This window comes from Molothrus aeneus, chromosome 6 (genome assembly GCF_037042795.1).
Source record: "Molothrus aeneus isolate 106 chromosome 6, BPBGC_Maene_1.0, whole genome shotgun sequence".
Lineage (NCBI taxonomy): Eukaryota > Metazoa > Chordata > Aves > Passeriformes > Icteridae > Molothrus > Molothrus aeneus.
In genome coordinates, this window is record NC_089651.1 from 56,556,825 (window position 1) to 56,579,240 (window position 22,416).

General features: G+C 40.3%; 1 protein-coding gene across 1 annotated transcript in view; it reads left to right on the forward strand.

The window, feature by feature from the left end:
* The window catches only part of KCNH5 (potassium voltage-gated channel subfamily H member 5), a 150,238-nt gene that overhangs the window by 55,877 nt on the left and 71,945 nt on the right, over positions 1 to 22,416 (forward strand). Inside the window, exon 7 of the mRNA XM_066551915.1 lies at positions 2,013 to 2,442. Within this exon, the coding sequence (XP_066408012.1) occupies positions 2,013 to 2,442 (430 nt within the window). The remainder of the gene's footprint in view (positions 1 to 2,012; positions 2,443 to 22,416) is intronic.

The window sequence follows — 22,416 nt, forward strand, 5'->3', positions numbered from 1 at the left end:
TCCTTCCCTAGCCTTAATCCTGGAAATGAATGGTCACAATTTAATAAAAAACAGAATTAATGCATCTCTGTTTGACCAATGCAACAGGATTGGGTCCTAAGAGAAAAACACTGTGCTGTCTTCTCCCTCTTTTGTCAGTTGTAACCTTTCAAAGTCAAGGTTAACTCAGTAAAATATACTGACAATTTTCAGAATAACTATGAAATTAGTTTAAAGTTCTCTCTTTTTTTTTTAATGTATATATTTTTATTATGGTGTTGGACCCTCGTTCAGTAGTCCATTGGCCACAGTCCATTGTGTCAGGAATATTGGAAGGGACTTCCCAGTTTATTGGAAAAGTTGGTTGCTCAGAGTGTCTCCCGGTCATAAATCCTAAAGCAAATAAGTAGATATACATTTAGATGGAAATAAGGATGATACTCTGATCTCTGTCTTGTGTAAATGCAAAATGCAGAAATCAGAATTGGGAAAATTCCACTTCCCTCTGTGGTATTAGTCATCATGAGAGCTTGAATGCAAATATAGAGCTTCAATTTATTAAGGATTTGGGGATCTGAAACACATTCCAACAGGATTTAAAAAGCATACAAGAACTGTGCCAAACAGATTACATCTAGAAATATCAGATGTATGTTACCCTTCAAATGCTGGGAAAAGGGAGGGAAGGTGCAAAAGAAAGAGAAACAGAGGTGCAAAAGAGACAAATGTTTTTCTGGTATGGAAAACTCCAGAAACTCCAGTCTTTTACTGTTTGATAATATAATTAGCCAGTGTTTTGACTAGACTGATTTGATAATGATGCATAGAAAAGGGCAATTTAATCTTGGCACAGTAACGAGGAATGTTTGCCTCATTGCTTTCTATGTCTTAATTTCTACTTTAAATTAAATGTCTTCAGCTTCTGAATGTTTTATATTAGAAACCTTCCTTTACAAACCTTCTATTTTGAGCCACTAGTTAATTTAATGCACAAGTTAGTTATATCATGGGATTGCAGTAGATCAAGAGCATATTTTTGTTCTCTTTCTGCATCTCCAAACTCCCAAACCATTTGTGCATTGAGAAGGACATACGCATTTCTCATCCCTTCTCAGATGTTTCTATTAACTTTCTGATGGTCCTTGTGGTCTTATTCCCTAAATATTTGTATTTCCATTTATTTGTATGTCATCTATCTTGCATGACAGGAAAAAACAACAACACTGCACCAACACTTGCTTTAGGAAAATATCTGTTGATTGGAAAGGAAATTAACCCTATAAGGCCTTGTGGTCTGTGTTTCCCTTGCTCAAGGAAGGTGATGTGCCCCCAGTTGTTTAATTCCATGGTCAATCAGTGAGGCTTCTTGTAAATAAAAAAATATCTAGAGTTATGTTTGAAGGATAATAAGAGGTGGAGAGTCTTGTACTGGAGGAAATTACTCAGCTCCTGTTTGGGGGATGAGAGTAGCAATAGGAAGATTTCTCTGAGTTTCCCACTGAGATTACATTCTGATGTTTCTCTTGAGCATCTCTTAATGTTGAGGGTTCTTAAAGTAGGTGTGCCTCCATTTTGGCCAGAATAACAATCCTCTGCTTGGGTTTAATAGAAGGCTGTTCTCTGGGAAGACTCCACAGGGTTGCTGTAGTCCCATCTGTGACTCCTCTTCCACTTCCTTTTATCTTCTTGGGGTCAAAAGAGTCTCCAATTTACTTCAAACTGGTGAAGCATTGAACCACTCCTTTTGTAATAAACTTGCTGTTTCCACTTTGGATTCTACAGAACCCTTCTGTTGCTTTGAAAGACCGAGTTTGAACAAAGTAATTTATCCACCTAGTGAGTGCCAAACTCAATTTAGCCTGACGAGGACAAAAGCACTGGAGGGACAGGAGGGTTTGATCTTGTATTCTGTTATCTGAGGCCTGAAAAATTACATAGAAAGATTTTAAGCAGATGCAGGAATTGCTGTATAGCCTTCTGTGCTAAACCAGCAGGATATTTCAGATCAAATAATGCTTTTTATTCCTTTCCAGGGAATCAGTAGCCTCTTCAGCTCCTTAAAAGTGGTGCGCCTTCTGCGGCTGGGCCGGGTGGCCAGGAAGCTGGACCATTACCTGGAATATGGTGCTGCTGTGCTGGTGCTCCTGGTGTGTGTGTTTGGGCTGGTGGCCCACTGGCTGGCCTGCATCTGGTACAGCATTGGGGACTACGAAGTGATTGATGAACTGACCAACACCATCAAAACAGACAGCTGGCTCTACCAGCTGGCCCTGAGCATCGGGACCCCATATCGCTACAACACCACGGGCTCGGGCCAGTGGGAAGGAGGGCCCAGCAAAGACTCCTTGTACATATCCTCCCTCTACTTTACCATGACAAGCCTTACAACCATAGGATTTGGGAACATAGCACCCACCACCGATGGGGAGAAGATTTTTTCGGTGGCTATGATGATGGTTGGCTGTAAGTAAAATCTGATTTTCTTGTGTTCTGTGGCCAATACCGTGCTTGTAGAGGACACAGTATCAAGCTATGCCAGGGAAGGTATAGGTTGGATATTAGGAAAAAATTTTTCACCAAAAGAATAATAAAGTACTGGAATGCTCTTCCCAGGGAGGTGGTAGAATCACCATCTCTGGATGTGTTTAAAAATGTCTGGACATGGCACTTGGTGCTATAGCCTAGTTAGGGTGTTAGGGCATAGATTGGGCTCAATGATCTTAGAAGTCTCTTCCAACCTCATTATTCTGTGTGTGATTCTGTGTGATTCTTGTATAGTGCACTTTCTTTAAGCTTTCTGGACATCCTAAAAAAACCTGTGTTGCCTGTAAATAATCATGAAATGAACTTGGAATTCTTGAAAATAGGTATTGAAATTATGTAGTTGCTGTACCTTTTAAATTGCTGGCAGGGCTAAGTGGTCTGGGTACATAAGTGTGCCCAGTGGCAAGTTTATACTTGGAGACTCATCTTTGCACTTTAAAGATGGCTTTTATCATGTTTGTAAGGTCTTTGCTAGAATTTGGTTCAAAGTTACAAAGTGTATTTGAATTCAGGTAGTCTGTGTTTTGCTTATAAACTTACACAAGCCTGGAATTGTTTGATGTGGTTTTATCCAATTCTTGAAACATTTAGTGATTCCATAAATTGATTGTTTACTTTATGGCACTGCTTTGAGATATAAATCCAGAGTTTGTCTTCTGAGTGTGGTGGCCTTTGTCACCAGCAAAGCTGGAAGTGTAGGAAATGATGAGACAATGTATTGCACCTTTTTTTCTGCTTCCTGCTATTTCACAGCTCTGCTGAAATAGTCCAAAATCAAGGAGTGGTAAGGCACAACTCTCATTTCATGGTTACATCACTGCCAAGGTTACATCACTGAGGGGCTCTACAGATAACCAGAAATCTTCAAAATATAGTAGAGACAACTTAAAATGTTAATACTATTTGGAGAATTATTTTTCTGTTAAATCAATAACTCGTGGTATTTATCTGGTGCTTTCTATTTCCTGAGCACCATGCAAACACTAAGCAATTATGTAACAAGAGAGCAAACAAAACCTTTTGATAATAAGATCTGCATAATCTCTCTGATAATTATCTCAGCTAACACTTTGAGCTCATCTCTGAGAAATACTGAACTATAAAAAGGAAGTTTTCTCGCCACAGTCTTTCTAGATCTTTAGAAGATTAAAGACATTTGTTTGGAGATTTTAAAATGTTTTTTAAAAAGAGAGGTTGCAATTTTAGGACTCTTGCAGCATGGTGCAATGAAATTTCTGCTGAACACCTTCTATACATGATGGGCTGATGTGTTGCAAAACATTTCCAAGTCCATAAAAAGCAAATGCCCAAGCCAGAGCACTAGTGAGCTATTGCAGATAGGTCATCAAAAGCCCATAGGAGCTGATGTGCTGTTTGTTGACACTGATTTGTGGTATTTACAGAACCTGGGGATTTGGAGAATAAAGTAGATATAGAACATTTTTATACATTGTAATAGTTGCTTCCCTTGTTTTGTTTTGGGTTTGGGGTTTTTTTTTTGGTTTTTTTGGTTGGTTTGTTTGTTTGTTTGTTTTGGTTTTGTTTTGTTTTTTTTTTTTATTTGTGGGGACTTCTGTTGTCCTATTGAGGGAGATTTGACAGAAAAAGCTGTGGTAAATGACTTAGGGTGTGATGAGAGCCATAAAAACATAATGCCACTACTACTATTTATGATGATAACAACAACAAAATACATGCATGGCCTCAGCAGGTGAAAAGGAAGGGGAGATTGTAACCTGCTTTGTGTCTGTTCTAGGTGGGTTGCTTCCTTGCTTTTTCATCTCTGAAACTCATCCTAAAGGTGGGGAATACAAAGTAGCAGCATCAAAATTGGCACTGACAAGAGCCTGTGTATGTGGCACAGGCTAATAATTTCCATAAGTATTACCTACAAAATTAATAAATGTTCACATCAAATTTATAAGTGGCAACTGTGAATTTAGCAGTTGGAAATTGTGTGTAGGATTACAAGCTTTCAGACAAAGTCACAAGTAGAATCTAAAATTTAAGAAGTGTGGCAAAAGGACTACTGAGTTGCTTATTGCATCAAAATAATAACACCAAAATAAATGTGCCTTCCCTTGTGGAGTGAAAAGCACTGTGGCAGGCAGGAAAGCTACAGACAGGAGAAACCTTTTTGGTTTATTTACAAGTAAAATTTACAAGTAAAAGTGTTCAATTATCATCAAATAGTGAATCTTCTTCAACAACATCAGTGCAGATTTAAAGATTCCTAATCCATGCACATCAGTGTGATGAGTGCTCCTGACTGAAATCCAAACCTTGATTGATCTTTTTCCACTGGTTAGAAAATAAACCAGCTTTGGAACAGGCTCTGGTCATAAGCTTAATATTTGCAATATTTGTGCAGATAGATTAGACCTGCAGGATTGTAGAGACATGCTTTTCAGAGCCAGCTGCTGAAAGCCTGGCACTCTGAGCTCCAAAATGAAACAGAGAGGCACAACAAATAGTTGAGGGAAAATGCAATTTCCCAGGCATTCAGTGTCCACTGAGCTCGGGAGAAGGATTTGGCCTCGTGAAAAGGTGTAACTAAGAACTGAGTTATTTTCAAACCAAGATGATTTAGTTTCTCTTTTGAAACAGTGTTTTGAGATAAACATTCAGTAAAATTCAATTACAGTTCAGTCAATAAATATGTCTGGTCCACAAACACGCTCCTGTTATAAGCAGAGAGAGGCTGTGAAATTCCTTTGGTATTTCTCCTGAAGAAGTTTGCTAATACCGATAGCTGATATTGGCAGTGGGTTTTTTTCTAACAGACTATGCCAAATAAATGTTTTAAACTTAGCACTGGAATCAGAGATAGTAATTCATCACAATCCCAGCTGCCTACTCATGCAAACTGGAGATAGGAAAGGAAATCTTGCCAGCCTTGTCAGCGAGCTGCAGCTTGTTCTGAAAGCCCCAAGTTTCCTATTCATGCTGGCAAAGTTATCAGGACCTGGGAGGAGTATTTGGAGAGGTTTGCAAATCCTTCTGGGTGGGCAGGATTGCAGGATGGTGTTCTTGTTAAAAATAGCCAGATTCAGATTCTGTAGGTGCTGATGAAGCACTGCTTGGTGCGGGGCAGGGGCGGGGGAAGCCCTGATGGATGGGGAGCTTTTCAGCTGGATTGGCAGCTTGTCACCTGCTTGTTCACTGAGGACAGATCGAGTGGGATATTTAAGCTGAAATACATCACCTGTCTTGCAGGAAAGAGAGCTTTGAATAACTTAACCTCATCTTGTGGAGCTTGCTTCAGATTTCTTTTTCCCTCACTTGTTTTATCTTGGTGTCCAGTGCTGTTCAGCAGTATTTTTTTCTGTTGCTTCTTGACACTTGAAAAGCTAAAAATAGACAACAAAGCATCCTATGACAAGGGAGCAAGGTTTTTTACCAGGGTTGTTGTTTGAATACCTATTGTGTGTTTGCTGCCTAGAGTTGCTGAATATGCATTGAAAATCTGATTTTTGTAGCGCCTTTTGTGTTGATCTAGGTCATTTCATCCCCTCTCTATGCAGAGCAGAACAAATAGGTAGGTCTGTCAGATCCTTCGAATGCACCAGGAACCATTTATCATTCAGGAAGGACCTTTGTTGTAAACCCCCCATTATCTTCTGTCAGCTCAGAGCCTCCAAACAAAATCTCAGCCTGTTCTGCTGCGTGTTGCTCTACTTCTGTCCACAAGCAGCTCTAAGGCTCCTGCAGCACAGCCATAGATGCAGAGGTAAAACTGACTAGGATTGTGTCTTTCACAAAAAGAATCCCAAAAAACCCCAAGAAAACCAACAACAACCCCCTCAAAAAAACCCCCAAAAAACCCCAAACACCAAAAAACCCCAAATCTTATCATGAAAGAGAACAGAAAGAAACTTTTGGTGCATACACCACTATCACTATCTTGATACTCAGCACAAACCAGGCCTTTAGTGAGCAGAAAATAAAAGGGAGAAAGCATTTTGGGGAAGGTGTCAGTGTGGTTGGGTGAAATAGCTTGAAAAGTTCAGGAGAGATGGGGTTTTTTGAAGGAACGAGTGTGATTATTTAAACAACACCAGTACAGTCATATGCTTTCTTCCTTCCCGTACTTTCACTGTGAGGGCAGCAGGCAGCTTCCCAAAGTCCTTGTTTAGGCAGGGATAGAGTTAGTTTTCTTCCCAGTAACTGGTACAGTGCTGTGTGTTGGATTTAGAATGAGAATGATGTTGCTGTTGCTGGGCAGTGCTCTCTGGAAGTCAAGGACTTTTCAGCTCCTCATTCCCTGCCAGCGAGGAGGCTGGGGGGCACAGGAGCCGTCAGGGGACACAGCTGGGACAGTGACCCAAACTGGCCAAAGGGACTTGCATACCATATGGCATCATGTTAAACAATAAAACTGGGAGGGCTGGAGGGTGGCTGGTCAGCAGGCAGTGAGCAATAGCATTGTGCATCACTCGCTTGTTGTATTCTTTTATCATTATTATTATTTTTTTCCCACTTCCTTTTCTGTCCTGTGAAGCTGTGCTTATATCAGCCCATGAGTTTTGCCTTTTTTTCTGATTCTTTCCCCATTCCAGTGGGGGAGAGGGAGTGAGCAGGTGGCTGGGGGAGTTTTAGCTGCCTGCTAGGTTGAAGCACAGCACCCAGCCTGGGGCTCAGAGGGTCTCTGACACATTTCATGCTGCTGCTGTAATCTGGAGTAATGGGTTTGGCCCTGTCCATGTGCACCAGTGAAATGGCTCAGTGTGGCACAGAGCAGATTGCAGCATCAGTCTGGCCCCATAAATACAGCAATTACAGGAGTTTATTTGTCCAGCTGAGTGGAGCTGGCATGTACATCCAGGCAGTTGGAGAAATCCAGTATATTCCACTGATCACTGAAATGCTCTGATGATCTGTGCAGCAAGGGAAGGGCAGAATGAGACATTGAAGGCAGGGTGTCAGTGAACATTGAATAATTCACTGTTTCTCAGGCTGTGAAAAACTCAGAAGAATCTCTTAGTTATCCATTGGTCCCCAGAATGGCTGAGCAAAGCATGCTTTGTTGTTCTTCCTTTAGGGAAATACTTTTATCTATATACATAATTATTTTGGCTCCTATTTACTCCAGTTTTATGGGGAGATGTTGTGAGAGAGATGATATTTTTCAGTGACTGGTTTTAAATTATGGTGAAAACAGGCCTGGCAATTCACATTGGTTTTGCATATGAGCAGAAGAATTTGTTGTAGTGATTGTACAGGAAACCTCCTCTGGAAAATGGGATTCATTTCTAGATTACTCTTTCCAGGAGTTTCTAGTTTAATGGCTCAAAATGCTAACTTCTTGTTTTCCTCTTAAAATACCCAGGTTCATGATTTTCAGCTCTGAGAAGGAGACAGAAGTGATTGCTGTCACTTGGACCCCAAGTTATTATTGCTCATGGGAGAGATGATGAAGGAGAGTGTGGGTGGGTTCCTCTTGATATCCCACAATCACAGAATGCTTTGGGTTGGAAAGGACCTTAAAGATCATCCTGTATCAACCTCCCTGCCATGTGCTGGGACTTGTGTCACCAGAAGGTGTCTGCTAGACGCATAAATATAGATATCAGTGATATCTCAGTTATCTCTATTAAACACATAGGTGTCCTGCCCTCCTTCTAATTTTATTAAACAGAGAGAATAGAGGACACAGTCTCAAGCTATGTCAGGGAAGGTATAGGTTGGATATTAGGAAAAAATTTTTCACCAAAAGAATAATAAAGTACTGGAATGCTCTTCCCAGGGGGATGGCAGAATCACCATCTCTGGATGTGTTTAAAAAAAGTCTGGACATGGCACTTGGTGCTATAGCCTAGTTGAGGTGTTAGGGCACAGGTTGGACTCAATGATCTTAGAGGTCTCTTCCAACCTCATTATTCTGTGATTCTGTGACTTGCTCTTTCCTTTTTAAAATCAGTCAGATGCTCTCATCTGAGCCACCTCTGGCCCTAAACCCTCCTGTATTAGGGAAACAGCACTGAGAGGCTGCTGACTGCTCATGGCACCCCCCTTGCTGCTGCTCAGCTTGTTCAGAGCTGTGATTTGGGGTGCCAGAGGCTGTCAGTCAAGCCTCCATTGATCTGTCAAACCAAATTCATGATTTGAGTGGCTTTTCTCATTGTTCCAGCAGCATTCAGCAGTTCCCTGCCAATATTTGGTAGTTAGCCACTTGAATGCTGTTTGGATGAATCATGGAAGTTTATCCAGCAAATTTTTTAAGCAGTGGCTGAGCCCACGCGCTGCCACAACAGTGTATCATTGTAGGGAAGCGCTTGTCTGGCAGCCTCCCAGACAAGCAATCCCAAGAGCCCATAGGATTTAATTTTTGATCCTGAGGAAAGTGTGTAAGATAGCACCTTCTAGCAAAAATCACTGCCAGCAATGTGGATTGAATTGTATTTTTCCTAGCAACAGATACTAATATGAGAAGGTTTTACACCTGTAGGAATTGATAGGTTGGAGTGTTTAGCTGTGGTTGAAATCCAGGTCTGCCCCTAAGGGTGTCCTACAAGAGTCAGTTCTGTGGAAGGGCAGTTTCTTTTCCTTTCTTTCTTTCTTTTCCTTCCTTTTCCAGAGGTCTGGGATGTGGGAGAGACGTGGCTCTGCATCAAGGAGCTGCAGAAGGGTTTGTTTGACCTCTTCAGCAGTAGAGGACTGGTGCCATTTTTGTGCCACTCCTAAAGTTTCTTAAAATAGGGGCCAGCAAGGGCAACGTCTCTTCCAACAATACAGCCCTGCTAGCAAGCTCTTAATTTTTTCTTAGAATCACAAAGTGATAAAATTATTTGAGCTGGAAGGAACCTTTAAGATCATCTGGGTGCAAACCCCTGGCATGAGCAGGGACATCTTCTACCAGGTTGCTGAGGGTCCAGTCCCTGGCCTTGAACACTTCCAGGGATGGTACATCCACAATTTCACTGTGCAACCTGGTCTGCTACAAACAGATGTAATCCTTAAGCAATGAGAAAGGTGATAAGTTCTTCAATATCCAAATCAGGAGAGAGTAAAACTGTACATTCACATTTACCCATTAGTGCAAAAAGAAGAAAGTGGCACAGAAAGTTACAAGAAGTTGCCTTGCAAGGGAAAATTTCTCCTCTTGAGTGCTATTGAAAAAGCATTTTGACACTTCTGGATTGCTGAACCATAGCCCAAGTGCTATTAGCTCTACAAAGAAAGGATATCAGGGTCTTTCTGTGATATCTTTTAGCTGTTACCAATCTTACTTATGTCTCACAGCTGGGGCAGATGAAGTATTTTGAGCCAGGTTATTGGTGTCAGTGCAGCAGTTGAACTTGGCAATCTCAATATTCTCTGAGCAGCTGCATGGAAAAGCCTTAAGAGTATAATCACATCTCAATAGCCTACAGTAAAAAAAAAAATCAAATTACTCTTAGGGAGTAAAAGATGTAGCATCATCTACTTTTTAATGGAACTTGAGTGTAAGAGTGAGATTGTAAAATCATCGTTTAAGTTGGAAAAGAGTTGTAATGTCATTGAGCCAAACCATTACTGTGGGGTAAGCTGCCAAGCCCACCACTAAACCACATCCCCAAATACCACATCTACATGTCTTCTAAATATCTCTAGGGATGGTGATTTTACCACTGCCCTGGGCAGCCTGTTCTGGTGCTTGACACCCCTTCCATGAAGAAATTGTTCCTAATATCCAATCTAAACCTCCCCTGGTGCAGCCTGAGGCTGTTTCCTCATGTCCTGTGGCTTGCTTGTGGGAGAAGATGCTACCACCCTCTGGCTACACCCTCCTTTCAGGGATTTGTAGGGAGCAATGAGATCCCTCGCATCTTTCTTTTCTCCAGGCTAAACACCCCCAGCTCCCTCAGCTGCTCCTCATCAGGTTTATGCTCCAGACCCTTCCCCAGCTCTGTTTCCCCTCTCAGGACATGCTTCAGCACCTGGTTGTATCCATCAGATTGGGGCCATATGTGCTTTGTTTTGCTGTACTTCTGTCAGAGCAGGAGATTTTTAGATATTCAGGTTCTAGTTTATAGCAAAAACATGTGTCTTTATATAAAGAGCTTTAAAACTGTAAAACAGCCTCCTTGGGAAGCTTTATGGGATTTTTTTTTCTCAAGGTTATAGCTAGCGTGTGTTTATATAAGGTTCACTTTTATTGTCATTGGCTTGAAGTGTTTAAAGGAAATTATGGTATCAAGAGAGATAGGACAGTGAGTGGAAGAGGTAACAATGAAGAAGGAAATGTTATTTCATGCTACTGGGCTATATTATTTAAAACAACTGAAAATTGTTATTGAATAAATGATACGTAAATGTTGAAAATGAACTTTTATGCTCACACACAGAATGCAGGCAATCACCTGAGATGGTCCCAGAGGGATTATCAAGTAGTCCTGGATTACTCAAAACAACAGTATCTCTCAGGAAACAGAAAGTTTTAATTAGCCCAGCTAGATCAGCAAATATATCTGACTGGCTAAGAACACAACACAGCCCAGTTTTATAGCTTTATAGAGGGATAAACAAATCTGAGATAAAAGATAACCCCCAGGGTGTCACACTGCTTGGATGGAAGGGGCTCGGGAGCCCCTTTGTGTTTGCCTGTTCTGAAGTTTCAGGGAGCCAAGTGAGCGATCTGAGTCTGTGTCTGCACAGAGATCCTTGGTTAATTTTGTGTACCCAGGAGATAATACTTCTGTGTGGCTGGCATTTGAAAGGGAGAGTTACCCAAGTAAGTCAGGCCAGTGAACAGGTAAGTCCTGCCTGAAAAAGAGGTATTTTCTCTTAAATCTCATTAATATTGGCCCAATTCTGCTTGCAGATAATTGCTGTGTTTTATCAGCTGGAGTGGAAATTAGGATGGGCAGTTCAGCAAGGAGACAACTTGTTTTAACAAGTGTCCTGTTGCAGAAAATTTGAATCATGCCACTTAAGCAGGCCTTAAAATACCATTTTTCATGTCCAGCAATAGATTTCCATGCTTAAATTTTATTAGGTTGACTTTCAGAAAATTTTATTAGGTTGACTTTCAGAAAATCCGTGTGACATTGTCACACATCCAGAGACGCTGACCGAGCTGGGGGATTTTGTGTTGTTTCTGTAGAATATACAAAAATCCTCAGTCTCTGGGAGGTTTCATTATCACAGTACTGCCTGTGGTGCTGAAACACATTTGGTGGTACTGGGAGATATCAGATAAATTGGATGAAAGATGACAGATACCAGTTCTTGTTTTCTAGTTGCTTCCCTTCTGTAGATCTGAACTGGTGCAATGTCATGTTCCTCTTGAACATTCTGAGCACTGAGGACTCAGCCTCTGTGTCTCTCATCCTCGTTCATCTTTCCTGTGGCTTTTTCTGCAAAAACTTTGGTAGAACCAGGAAAAACAAGCATCCTCTGTGTGGGAGAATGACTGTGGATTACTCCTTAAAGAGCTTTACTCCTTTCCCTTCCATTTTGGAGGAAGGATGGGAGAGCATCCAAACTGGCATCTCTCCCCTGGGTACCTGCTGTGCATCCCTGCGAGTGCTGAGTCAAATCCAGTTGTGTTTCAGTAGGAATATTTTGGTCAGGAATGATTAAGACTAATTTTCTTCCACTGGCCAGCAGCCAGCGTGGATTTGTCAAGAGGAGTTCATGGAAAATTAATCTGATTTCTCTCTTTGACAAGATAACTGCCTAGAGAATAAAAGGAATTGAGTAGATACAATATATCTGAACTTTTTAGAAGTCTTTCTGACAGTTTTTTACTTAGTGGCCTTACAGCAAATGTGTGAAAGATGATCTCAACACAGTCATAACAAAGTTGGTGATCACTGATTGAACAATCTCTCTCAAAATATAATCAAGGGCTTTGCTGTCAAACTTGGAGGGAATTGCCAGCGAGATTTTTGCCCTGCGTGTGATTCTGCTCAACACTTTCATTAGCAGAGATGAGTGACAGAACAGAGAGAGCACATTGGGAGAGTTCTGGGCAGGGTTGCAAGCAGTTCAGATGACAGCATCAGAATCCATAATCATCCCAATCTATTGGAAAGGCGTCCCCAAACCAGCAAGGTGAATGTCAAGAGAGGGAAATGCAGTGCACCACATGCAAAGAGGGCAAATCAAATGCATAAGCACAGTCTAGCACAGTCTATGGAATAACTGGGTCTGCTGCTGCAAGGCTGGAGAGGATTTTGGAGGGTATTGGAGGAGAAAAGGGATAGGTGACTGTAGACTGAATGTAGCCGCAAAGCAGTGGGGTAAAACCTGTAAATTTCACTCTGGAAGCTATCAGGAGCAGTGCTACAAACAAGCTGAAAAGGTATTTATTCTGCTGGGACTAGGACTGGGTAGGCACCTTTTTCCTTTCTTTTTTACAAAGGAAACAGCACTTTAAGGGAGCTGTAGACCAGCTGGAGGGAGAGGAGATCATAAAAATGTGTTACAAGGCAGGATCTCAAGGGAACAGTTGGAAGAACTGACTTTGGCTTAAGCTGATGGAAGCTTAAGGGGAGCATGAAGATTGACTTCTATCATGGAAAGAATGTGCTTGAAAGGAAAAAAATGTTGATCTTCTGTGTTTCCTGGAGGGCAGTCAGGTCACTTAGAAGGGAACAAAAGACTGATGTTGGAAACAGGGATTTCCAACACCTGTCCACCAAAAATTTTACAGCTTGGGCAAAACTTTGCAGATCATGGGCAGAGCCAGCACCAGATTTGGTAGACTTCAGTTCATTGATGAGCATTGCTACAGGTAATCCTTGCTCCTCCCTCAGGATTGCAGTCCCTTGAGGTCCCTCCCAAGCCCACAAATCTCTGATGCTGGAGGGAGAGTGAGGCACAGCTACAAATCCATGTTTTGTCTTAGCAAGGCCAAGCTGGCAAAGCTCATTTTTCTAGTGGTTGACCATCCCTAAACATCTAGTGATTAATTTCAGTACAAGAGTTCTGACTTTTTTTGACTTTAAAAATTTTTGTAACTGAAATACAGCTCTGAGCTAAAAGTTCTTGCCTCTGGGTTTTCATAATGACTTTTTCATTAATAAAGGTTTACACTAAGGAAAGAAAAAAATAATGTAAGACATTTTGTTCCTCTCCCCCCATTTTTTTTCCTTGTCTTTATTTCTTTAAAGTTTGGTGTTTTTTAAAAATACTGCATATTTTGGTATAACATGCTGAAAGTATAGTAGAAGAATGGAAGTAAAATTTTCCTTGAAGACTGAGAAAAAAAAAAAAGAGAAATTTGGGAGCAATTTTTTTACTTTCAGCCATTTCTCTCTTTTTTCTAGGGGAAACTAAGCAAGTAGGTAAAAAGAAGACCAACAGAGAGAAAAAGATATTTTAAAAAAATTGAAAGATCAGTAAGCTTTTATCTTACTTTGTCTACATTTTTGTTGCATAACAACATGAAGGATTTTCTAATAGAGCAGAATATTTAATTTCTTCCAAAGTGTCTCATGAAAATTAAAACACATCTCAAAGCTCCATTGTGAAGTGTAATCAGAATCGAAATAGGATGAAGTTGATGGAAAAGGGTTTATAAATATATGCTGCTGATTTCTGCATGGTGATGTGACAAAGGGAGATGGAGTGGAGGCTGCATCCCTCTGCAGGAAAAGCCCAGCTCTGTACTGATGGCATCATGGTGGGAGAATTTTGTCAGCTCTTCCTCAGTGGAAGATGGTCAGTTCTGAGGTAAAAGCCCCTTAAAGTGATTTTTTCATGTATTTGGAACACTGGGAGGAGCAATCATACCCATGGCCCTACAAAATCTGTGGTTTTGCCTGTACATTCCAACAGTAATGGTGGCAGCTACAGAAAAATTGTGATTCTGACATTGTATGGGCAAGGTTGAACAACCTGAACTCAGCATCAGTGTCACCCAGGCAAACACTGCCTCCCTGTGAATGGGTGCTGCATCCCTCAGGCCTCATCTCTCTTGCCTCATATGTGATCAAAGGATGTTAAGTTAAAGGCTAGGAGGGCAGAATGAGGTGTGATGAATTCCTGTCTATTTTTAAAATTCATTTTACCCAGTCCTTCAGTGCTTCCTGAACTGGGAACTTTAAACTCATGGTGTGTTTTTAAGTCCCATTGACCTCATTGTTGCTCAATGAGAACTTACCTTTATGTGTTCTCTGGCCACAAACCGTGATGAAGGGAACATTTCTGACATTTCAGGTTTATTGGTGAATCTTCCAAGTATTGGCAAGAGGGAATTAGGGGGTTAAGCCCCATTTTTAGGCTCATGCCTAAAATCCATGTAGGTGTGTTGTAAAAACCTCAGCATCCATTTCAATGAGGTCCCATGTATGAAAATTATTTTTTTTTACATTATATGTTTGAATGAGATGGGATTGGTAAAGACATTGGAAAACACCATCATTCCTGTATATGGTGAAAGGACAAGCTTAATTTTCCTCCTTCTTCCTCCTCATCCAGGAATATTTCAAAGCACAAAATCTGATGCCTCTTTCCACTCCCTTACTTTTGAATAGGAGATGGAGGCATAAAGAAGTTTACTACTGAGCTTCATTAATGCAAGCATTTCCTGCTGAAATTGATAATCCACCTTTACCTAAAGGAAATGTAACTTCCTAGTTAATCAAACATAATCTATCTTTTAAGGGGAAAAAAAAGGGCAAGACCATAATGTAAGAAAGAAGTTCAGGATAAAGCTGCTGGCAGCAGTGCCAAGATAGGAAACTATTTAATGGCTGTGAGTCTGAGATAATTAAGTGTGAGTGAAGATTGGTCATGCAAGAAGGATCTTGTAATCAAATCTTCTTGTCTGAAAATGAATAAAGGAGGAGAGAAGGGGAAGACAAGCGTGTGAGATCCCTACAAAACCTGTGGCATGGCCACAGCCCTTGGAGATTGTTGGCCAGCCCTGCCCTGCCCTGTGCACAAGGTGATTTCAGCAGAGCCCTGTCCAGTGAGGAGCCAGGCTGGGTGTGTGTGATTCCATGGCAGTGATGCTGTGCTGAGCCCCATCACATCTTGCACTTCCTCTGGGAAGTCAAGGGTTGGCACTGGCTGTTAAATGGGATGTAAAATGATAGAATTGGAGAGATTTATCTGAAACATTACTCTGTGTCAAAATAATAAATCTTCATTGGCTGAACTTAATATTTTTCAGGGGTTGCAACAGATGCTCTTTATTTGTGTGTGTGTTGATGAGCAGGGTTGGAGCAGGGTTACAGTTTTACTTTGTAGATCCCACAGACTGATTTGAATATTTTTGAAGAAATTTTTTTTTCCCAAGCTTCTGAGTGGGACCCAGCACTGCAGCTCTTTTTTTATATTCCACCAACTGCTAAGGGAGCAAAGCAAATGAAAGCACAAGCTTAGAACAAGTTTCTGTTTACTCTGTTAAAAACCCAAACAAGCCCAGGAATAGCAGAAAATATTAATGAATTAAATCCTGAGTGCTTTGCTAAACAGAGGATTTAATGATAAATGTTGGGGCCCTCCCACTTCTTCCTGTCTTAGGAACAGCTGAGATTTAAACTCCCCTGCATTACAGACAAAATAGCAAGAAAATTATTCATATGCTTTAAACATGGATGTGCTCTTGTTTAAATGCTTCTTATAAGCATTTAAACAAATGTTTCTAAATGGTTGCAATATTCCATGGGTGATTAGAGGCTTTGGAAGGAGTTTAATGGAAGCTGCAGCAGTACTGAACACCCACATGGACACCCAGAACAGGAGGGACAGGAAGCCGAGCTGAGCAGATTTGATCCAGCCTAATTAGTCAGGTTGTTGTTGTTTTTACAGTCTATTATTGATACACAAACATGCTGCTGAAGAATTAGTAATCTACAACACTGCAGTTCATTAGAGTTTTTAGTGGTGCTCTAATAGCCACGCTCCATCTGGATGATAATAAGAAATAATGGGCCATAGAGAAGTTATGCATCCTCACCTTCTAATCCATTTTCAGCCAGCTGAGAAGGCAACAAAGAGGATGTTTGCTGAAATATTATAAATTCAAAGGGAACAGAGTCCTCTGTTCTTTATCTCTGCAAAAGGCATTTATCTCTTTATTCCTTTGTGTGCAGCTCTACTGTTTGTAACCAAATTTCTGCTGTGGATAAAGGCAGATCATCGTGTCAAAGTGACATAGACATCTCTGCAGTGGCATGATATCTTTAATGGGTTTTATGTTACTACAATGAGAATGTCAGAATTATTCAGACTTTCTCATAAGTTTATTGTCTGTCAGGTTATAATTGCAGCAGCAAGGCATGCTCAGGTGTAATGGCAACACATGGAGGTTGTTTACTGATGGGTTTTCATGTGTACATGAAAAGGAGAAGGACTCAGCTGTGGCTGCTTTTAATTGGCAATGTTTAATATAGAAACAAGGGATTTTGGGTCGAGGTGTCTAAAGGCTGAGGCTTTCATCTAGGAAAGTGAAACTTTTTTGGTTTAATTTCCAGATCTGACATTTTGTAGAATTGTGGACTTTGATGTTTGATAAATATTGTGGCGCTTTATTCCTCTCCAAACCCACACCTGATTTCTTGGTTTAAATGTTAAATGGTTGGGGGCAGGAACTCCACGTTTTTGTAAAGTGTCTACCAAACCATATTATGAGTTACAGGGAATTAAGAAAAACAAATTGCAGTATTCCAGGAATCAAAAGAAAAAAACCTAAAAAAACCATCTGACTGCACTGAATTAATCTGAATTTCTGTAGCTGACTCCACATAACTGGTTCAGACCTTGGGTTAAGTTCAAAGAGCGCAGGAGACATTTAATCTTTGCCAATCTAAGCTTAAAAGCTGAGGTGAAGGCAGAGGTAAATGTAGGATAGTGTGCATTGCTGTGGCTGGCCTAATTGTCTGCAGTCAGGATTTTCCATGATAGCCAAGAGATCACATGGGCCTGGGCTGTAGTATTTGTGGGAATAAATCAGATGAACCTTGTAGTTCATCCTAATTTAAAAAATAATAAAATACATACATTGTTTTGCTTCAGTGGATGGAGCCTAACAAGGAGGCTGGAGGCAATTCTTTCTACCAGGAGCAGTGTGTTCCATGGTAAATAGTTCCAGGATTATTATAGCCAGGGTACATGGGAACTGTACAGATTTGTGCTGAAATTAGTCCCTGTCTCATGCTTCTCAGACAAATGTGATGAACATATGTAGGCATAAAGGCAATGGTCTGATACATCCTGATCTTTTAAATTGATAGAGTAACATGTTTAAGGCAGAGCCAATGTTATTTAGTTGAATGGCAAGAAATACCTGGCTGACATTGCTAAGCCACAACAGCTATCTGCTATAAATATGCCAAAGTCCCCTAACAGACACTGGAAATGGGAGCTATATAGGATAATGTGCAAATATTGAAAACACCAACACAGCTTTGGGGAGTTTTATGTCCCATTCCCTGTCAGAGAGATCTTGGCTTTAACATCATGTCCCTGTGTTCTGTAAGGCTTTCCCATTGCAATCAATATAGAACATTTCAAACTGGTTTAGGATCTGCTCCTTGCTCTCCTTTTGCTCTCCAAACCAACACAATAATATTAGTCACAAAAAGGAAATGTAAGATAATAGCAAGGTTAAGAGAAGCCATCAAGCCACCACTCAGAGGCTCCTGACCTCTGAGCATGAGATCTTGGAGTGCTAAGCCTTAAGAGTAAATTTATATTAGACACTTCTTTTTTGCTTCATAAAGAACAGGAAACCAAAGTCTCACTGGTTTCAGTTTTTATATTGCTTTGCACTTTCTGCATTAGATTTTCATGGTTTTTTGTTCTTTCAACCTGTTTCTGTCTGAAACATTTTGGATTAAGTTTTAAAAAACCCACAATAAATCCAGTTCTTCTGTAGATGAACAAATGTTGGTTTTGAATGCTTTTCATATTACAAGGATATTTCCAAAGTTTTTATGTGCATTTTATCCTACTGTGATCAAAAATTGCGTTGAATTTGAGGTGTGTGTGCCAATAGCTGCTGTTGCTCTTAGACATACTTCCAAAAATTAATGAAAAAGTCTGTATTTTTCATGTAGAGCGACAACAGATCAAAACCAGCCAAAATAATTTTCCCTCAGATTTCCTAGGAACATTCACCTTGACGTTGGAAAATATCAGGCCAAAACAAATTAGTCTGACGAAAGGAAGGAAGTTTAGAGTGGGAGGCGAAACTGTCTCAGCTGTGGAATGCAGTGTTCAGTCTGCAGATGATAGTTTAATTTTCTTACTTTTTAATTAAAAAAAAACCAATGCTGACTATACTTTTGTGAGACATAGTATTGCCTTACTTCAATTTCCTGCCCCAAATGAAATTTGGCAATCAGCTTTATATTTGCAATATCCTCTTTCCTTCTTTTTATAGTTGCTTCACATTCAAGACACCTAAATAAAAATATCCAGAAAATTATTATCCTACTCAGCAGATTTGGTTGAGAGTATCACAAAATAAGGACAGATTTGATTTTTGACAAATCCATTTCTTAGGTTTTGATTCTGTTAGTTCATTTCAGAACCCAGTACTAACCAATGGACTTTACTCAATTCCATTTAAGCAGTCTGGGTGTCTCATTGATCAGATTGAGATGTTTTGTCAATAATTCTGTTGTTATCCTCAGAGATTTATACACTGTTTTTCTTGAAATGGTTTCTGTGAAGATGATAATTAATATTTTTCCTAATCTTTCTCCCGAAATTGCTGTTGTGGCACAACTATGGAGTTCTGTTTGGCTATAATTGGGATCAGACCATCTGTGTTGTCCCAGGGCAAAATCCTGAAATTAACCCTGTTGTTTTGACAATAAGGGAAAACCTACAGGATGCATGGGCTCAGCTATGCAACATGATAATAATTTCAACTTACTTTCTGTGACAAGGTAGAACATGGAGTGTGTTACCTTGGAGGCTGATCCTTTCAATAAAACAAGGAAATCCTCAATCCTTCTCCTCTTCTCTTCTTCTCTTCTCTCTTCTCTCTTCTCTCTCACCAAGCCAGCTTTAGTCAGGGTGTATTTGTGATGTTGAGATGTAAAAGTGAGTATCTCTCAAATCAGAGTTATTTTTTATGGCTGATCTGTTTCTATAAGCCTGTGTTGTGCATCACAGTAGAATATGGAATTGCAAGAAAAATACTTTTTTTTTTGTTTCGTTATGAGATAATCCATGTGATCCCATCATGCAGTGGAAATAGCATGGAACATGGGAAATAATTGCTGCTAATTAAACCTTCCTGATTTAAAACCATTTCTGTAATCTAATTAGGCTAAGTATGTAGCTCAGTACTGTATGGATTAGTTAATGAAAATATTTTTGAACATGAATCATGATGAAATTAGAAAAGGTTAAAATTAATTATGGTCAGGAATTTTTCTTCCTCTTTTCCAATCCTATCCATGTAAATTAACTGGGATGTGAGGTCTCCTCCCTGTGTTTCTTTGTGCTAGCAGAGGAGAGAGATTCTGCTGTTGTCTGAAACATTTATCACAGCAACAGCCATAAGTATTTTCTTTCCTTTGGGAGGTGAGTGCTCTGTGTTCTTTATGCAGGATAAATAAGCTTTTTCACAGAATTATGTTGTCAAAGTCTTTAAGTACAGAATATTGGAGACATTTTAAACATCTATTAAAAAGGCACTTTGGGCCCATTTCGTAGCAGTCATTCTGTTTGCTTTGGCTTTAATCTTGCCCATTTCTCACTAGAAAATCTGATGCACACTTTTCCCACACAAAGGACAGACTCCCACCTTTTTGTAGTCAGCACCTACAGAGCTGTCCATTAATCAAGTACTTAACAGAGAGTACAGCAAACTTATTTCAGATGCAAAGGACTCCCACTTTTAAGGAAATACAGGTACCAAATAGCTGTGCTAAATGCTCCAAGGAGGAGGATTCAGTTTGCCTTCTCCTTCCAGTGGCTGCATTGGCAGAGCTTGTTTCTGTGTGTTTTATGCATATCCCTGAGATTTCACCTCAGCAAAGGATGAGCAAAACTACAGGCAGAGATGGTCCAAGGGAAAAATGGCAGAGAAGTGTGGTTTTCCTCATCCAGACCTCATGGAAATAAAAGGGCCCAGACTTTGGAGTGTCAGTAGTGACCTGGATGAAACTGGAATGGTTGTTCTGTGCAAGGGGCTTGTTTGCAGTGGTAGTGCCTTCATAGAAAGGACAGTGCATAATTTTGTTTATAATAAAATAAGTGCATTTCAATTCTAAAATTTCCATAAGTGAAGCAATCAACATAGTCAGATTGAAATGTTCTGAGCTTTTAGTCTGTCAGTTCTTTTATTAGCCTGAAAAAAAAAAAAGCAGTGGGGAAAGAAGGAAAAAAGAAGGACAGCATCTTCTGCTTGGAGAATGCAGTGGGGAATTTCAAGGTCCTTTCTCCTCCTCCTCGAGAAGTTTATTCCTTTACCTCAGGATCCTAATTCCATCAGAAATTTTGTTGCTCAACCTCGTGGTTTTAATCCCTTTGCTAATTCCACTCCAGGGCTCCAGGTTGAGTGGAGTTTTGTGTAAGCACATCTTTAAATCTGGTACAGTGCCTTTTTACCTTGTTTCTGATTAAAGGCTGACATGGTGGGAAGAGAATTAGAAAATGCTTTTGTGCACATACCCAAAAACATTCCAAGGGACAACCAGTGATTTCTGATCTCAGGAGTTATTGTGGGACATTTAGGGCAGGAAATGTTGGCAAGCAGTGGCAAGTTACCTTACCAGGGGTATCATTGGCTTAGATGAACGTTAAACTGCTCCTGTGATGAGTCTTGTGAATGTGATTATCATATTATTGCAGCAGTGTCCTCTGGGAGGATCTGAGTTAGGAAGATTTGCAATGAAGAGTTGGATGTTGAGGCTCAGAGAGTACCAGGAAGGTTTGGGTTTGAGTGTGCTGTGCCTGTATTTGAACCCAGCCAGGAATATGGATTTACTGGCCAGCACTGAGCAGAGGCTGAGGATGGAGAGATGAAAGCCTGTACATCCTAAAATTCCTCTCCTTTTGAGCTTTTCAGCTTCCCAGGATGCATCAATTTTTAAAATGAGACTTCAATCTACAATATTTTAGCCCCTTTAATGAAGGTTTGGGTTTTTTCCTTTACTTTTCCCTTTTCGCCACTTATGTAAAACCATCTGCTATTTACATTCTGCCACTTTGAGTGCTCAATCCCTTTCTTTATTTTGTTTCCTTCTGTCTTTCACTTTGTGGAAATAATCCTGCAATTTGTAAGTTTGATTTGGAAGTTGCTTTGTGTTTGTCTGTGGTGAGTCCAAAGGCTGGCAAGCACACTAAGGCTTGGAGGTCCTGTGACACCCTTGATACTCAGGGTTGATGCTCAGGGTTGATTTTCCAAGGGCAGAGTGAGTGCAGGAGGCTGGCAATGGCTCCCAGCATCCACAGGAGCAGCTCTGCAGGGATGTGCTGTTGTGCAGCTGTGGCCTAGAACTGGTTTTCAGGATAGCCTGCAGCTCAGCATTGTAGTAATTTATTTTCTGGGCCCTGTGAAGATCTGGTTTTTCTTCCACCTTCTGTAGAAGATGTAGGGGAGAAAAGGTTAATGTGAGTAAATTTGGGGTTTGATGCTCAACTACTGCTAAGCAATTATTCCTACTGACAGCAGGAAGGCATTTTTCAAATGCTGGTTTATTTTTTACTCTCACTTTGCTGGAAAATCCACAGATTACTGCTTTACAACTTCTCCATTTGCTTATCCCAGCTTTTGATCAGCTCTAGAGGTACATATTAAAACTGCTGACAAGATGTTCATCAAGAGCATCAAACAAAAAAGAGGAGGAAATGGATTGTCAAATTTGTTCCTGAACATCCTCTTCTTCCTTTTTATCCCAATGACTCTGTTTCTTAGTCTTGCCTGACTTGGGGTAAAATTCATCAGTGCAAATTATCATCCCAATTATTATTTAAATACCACTGGTTTTAATTAAA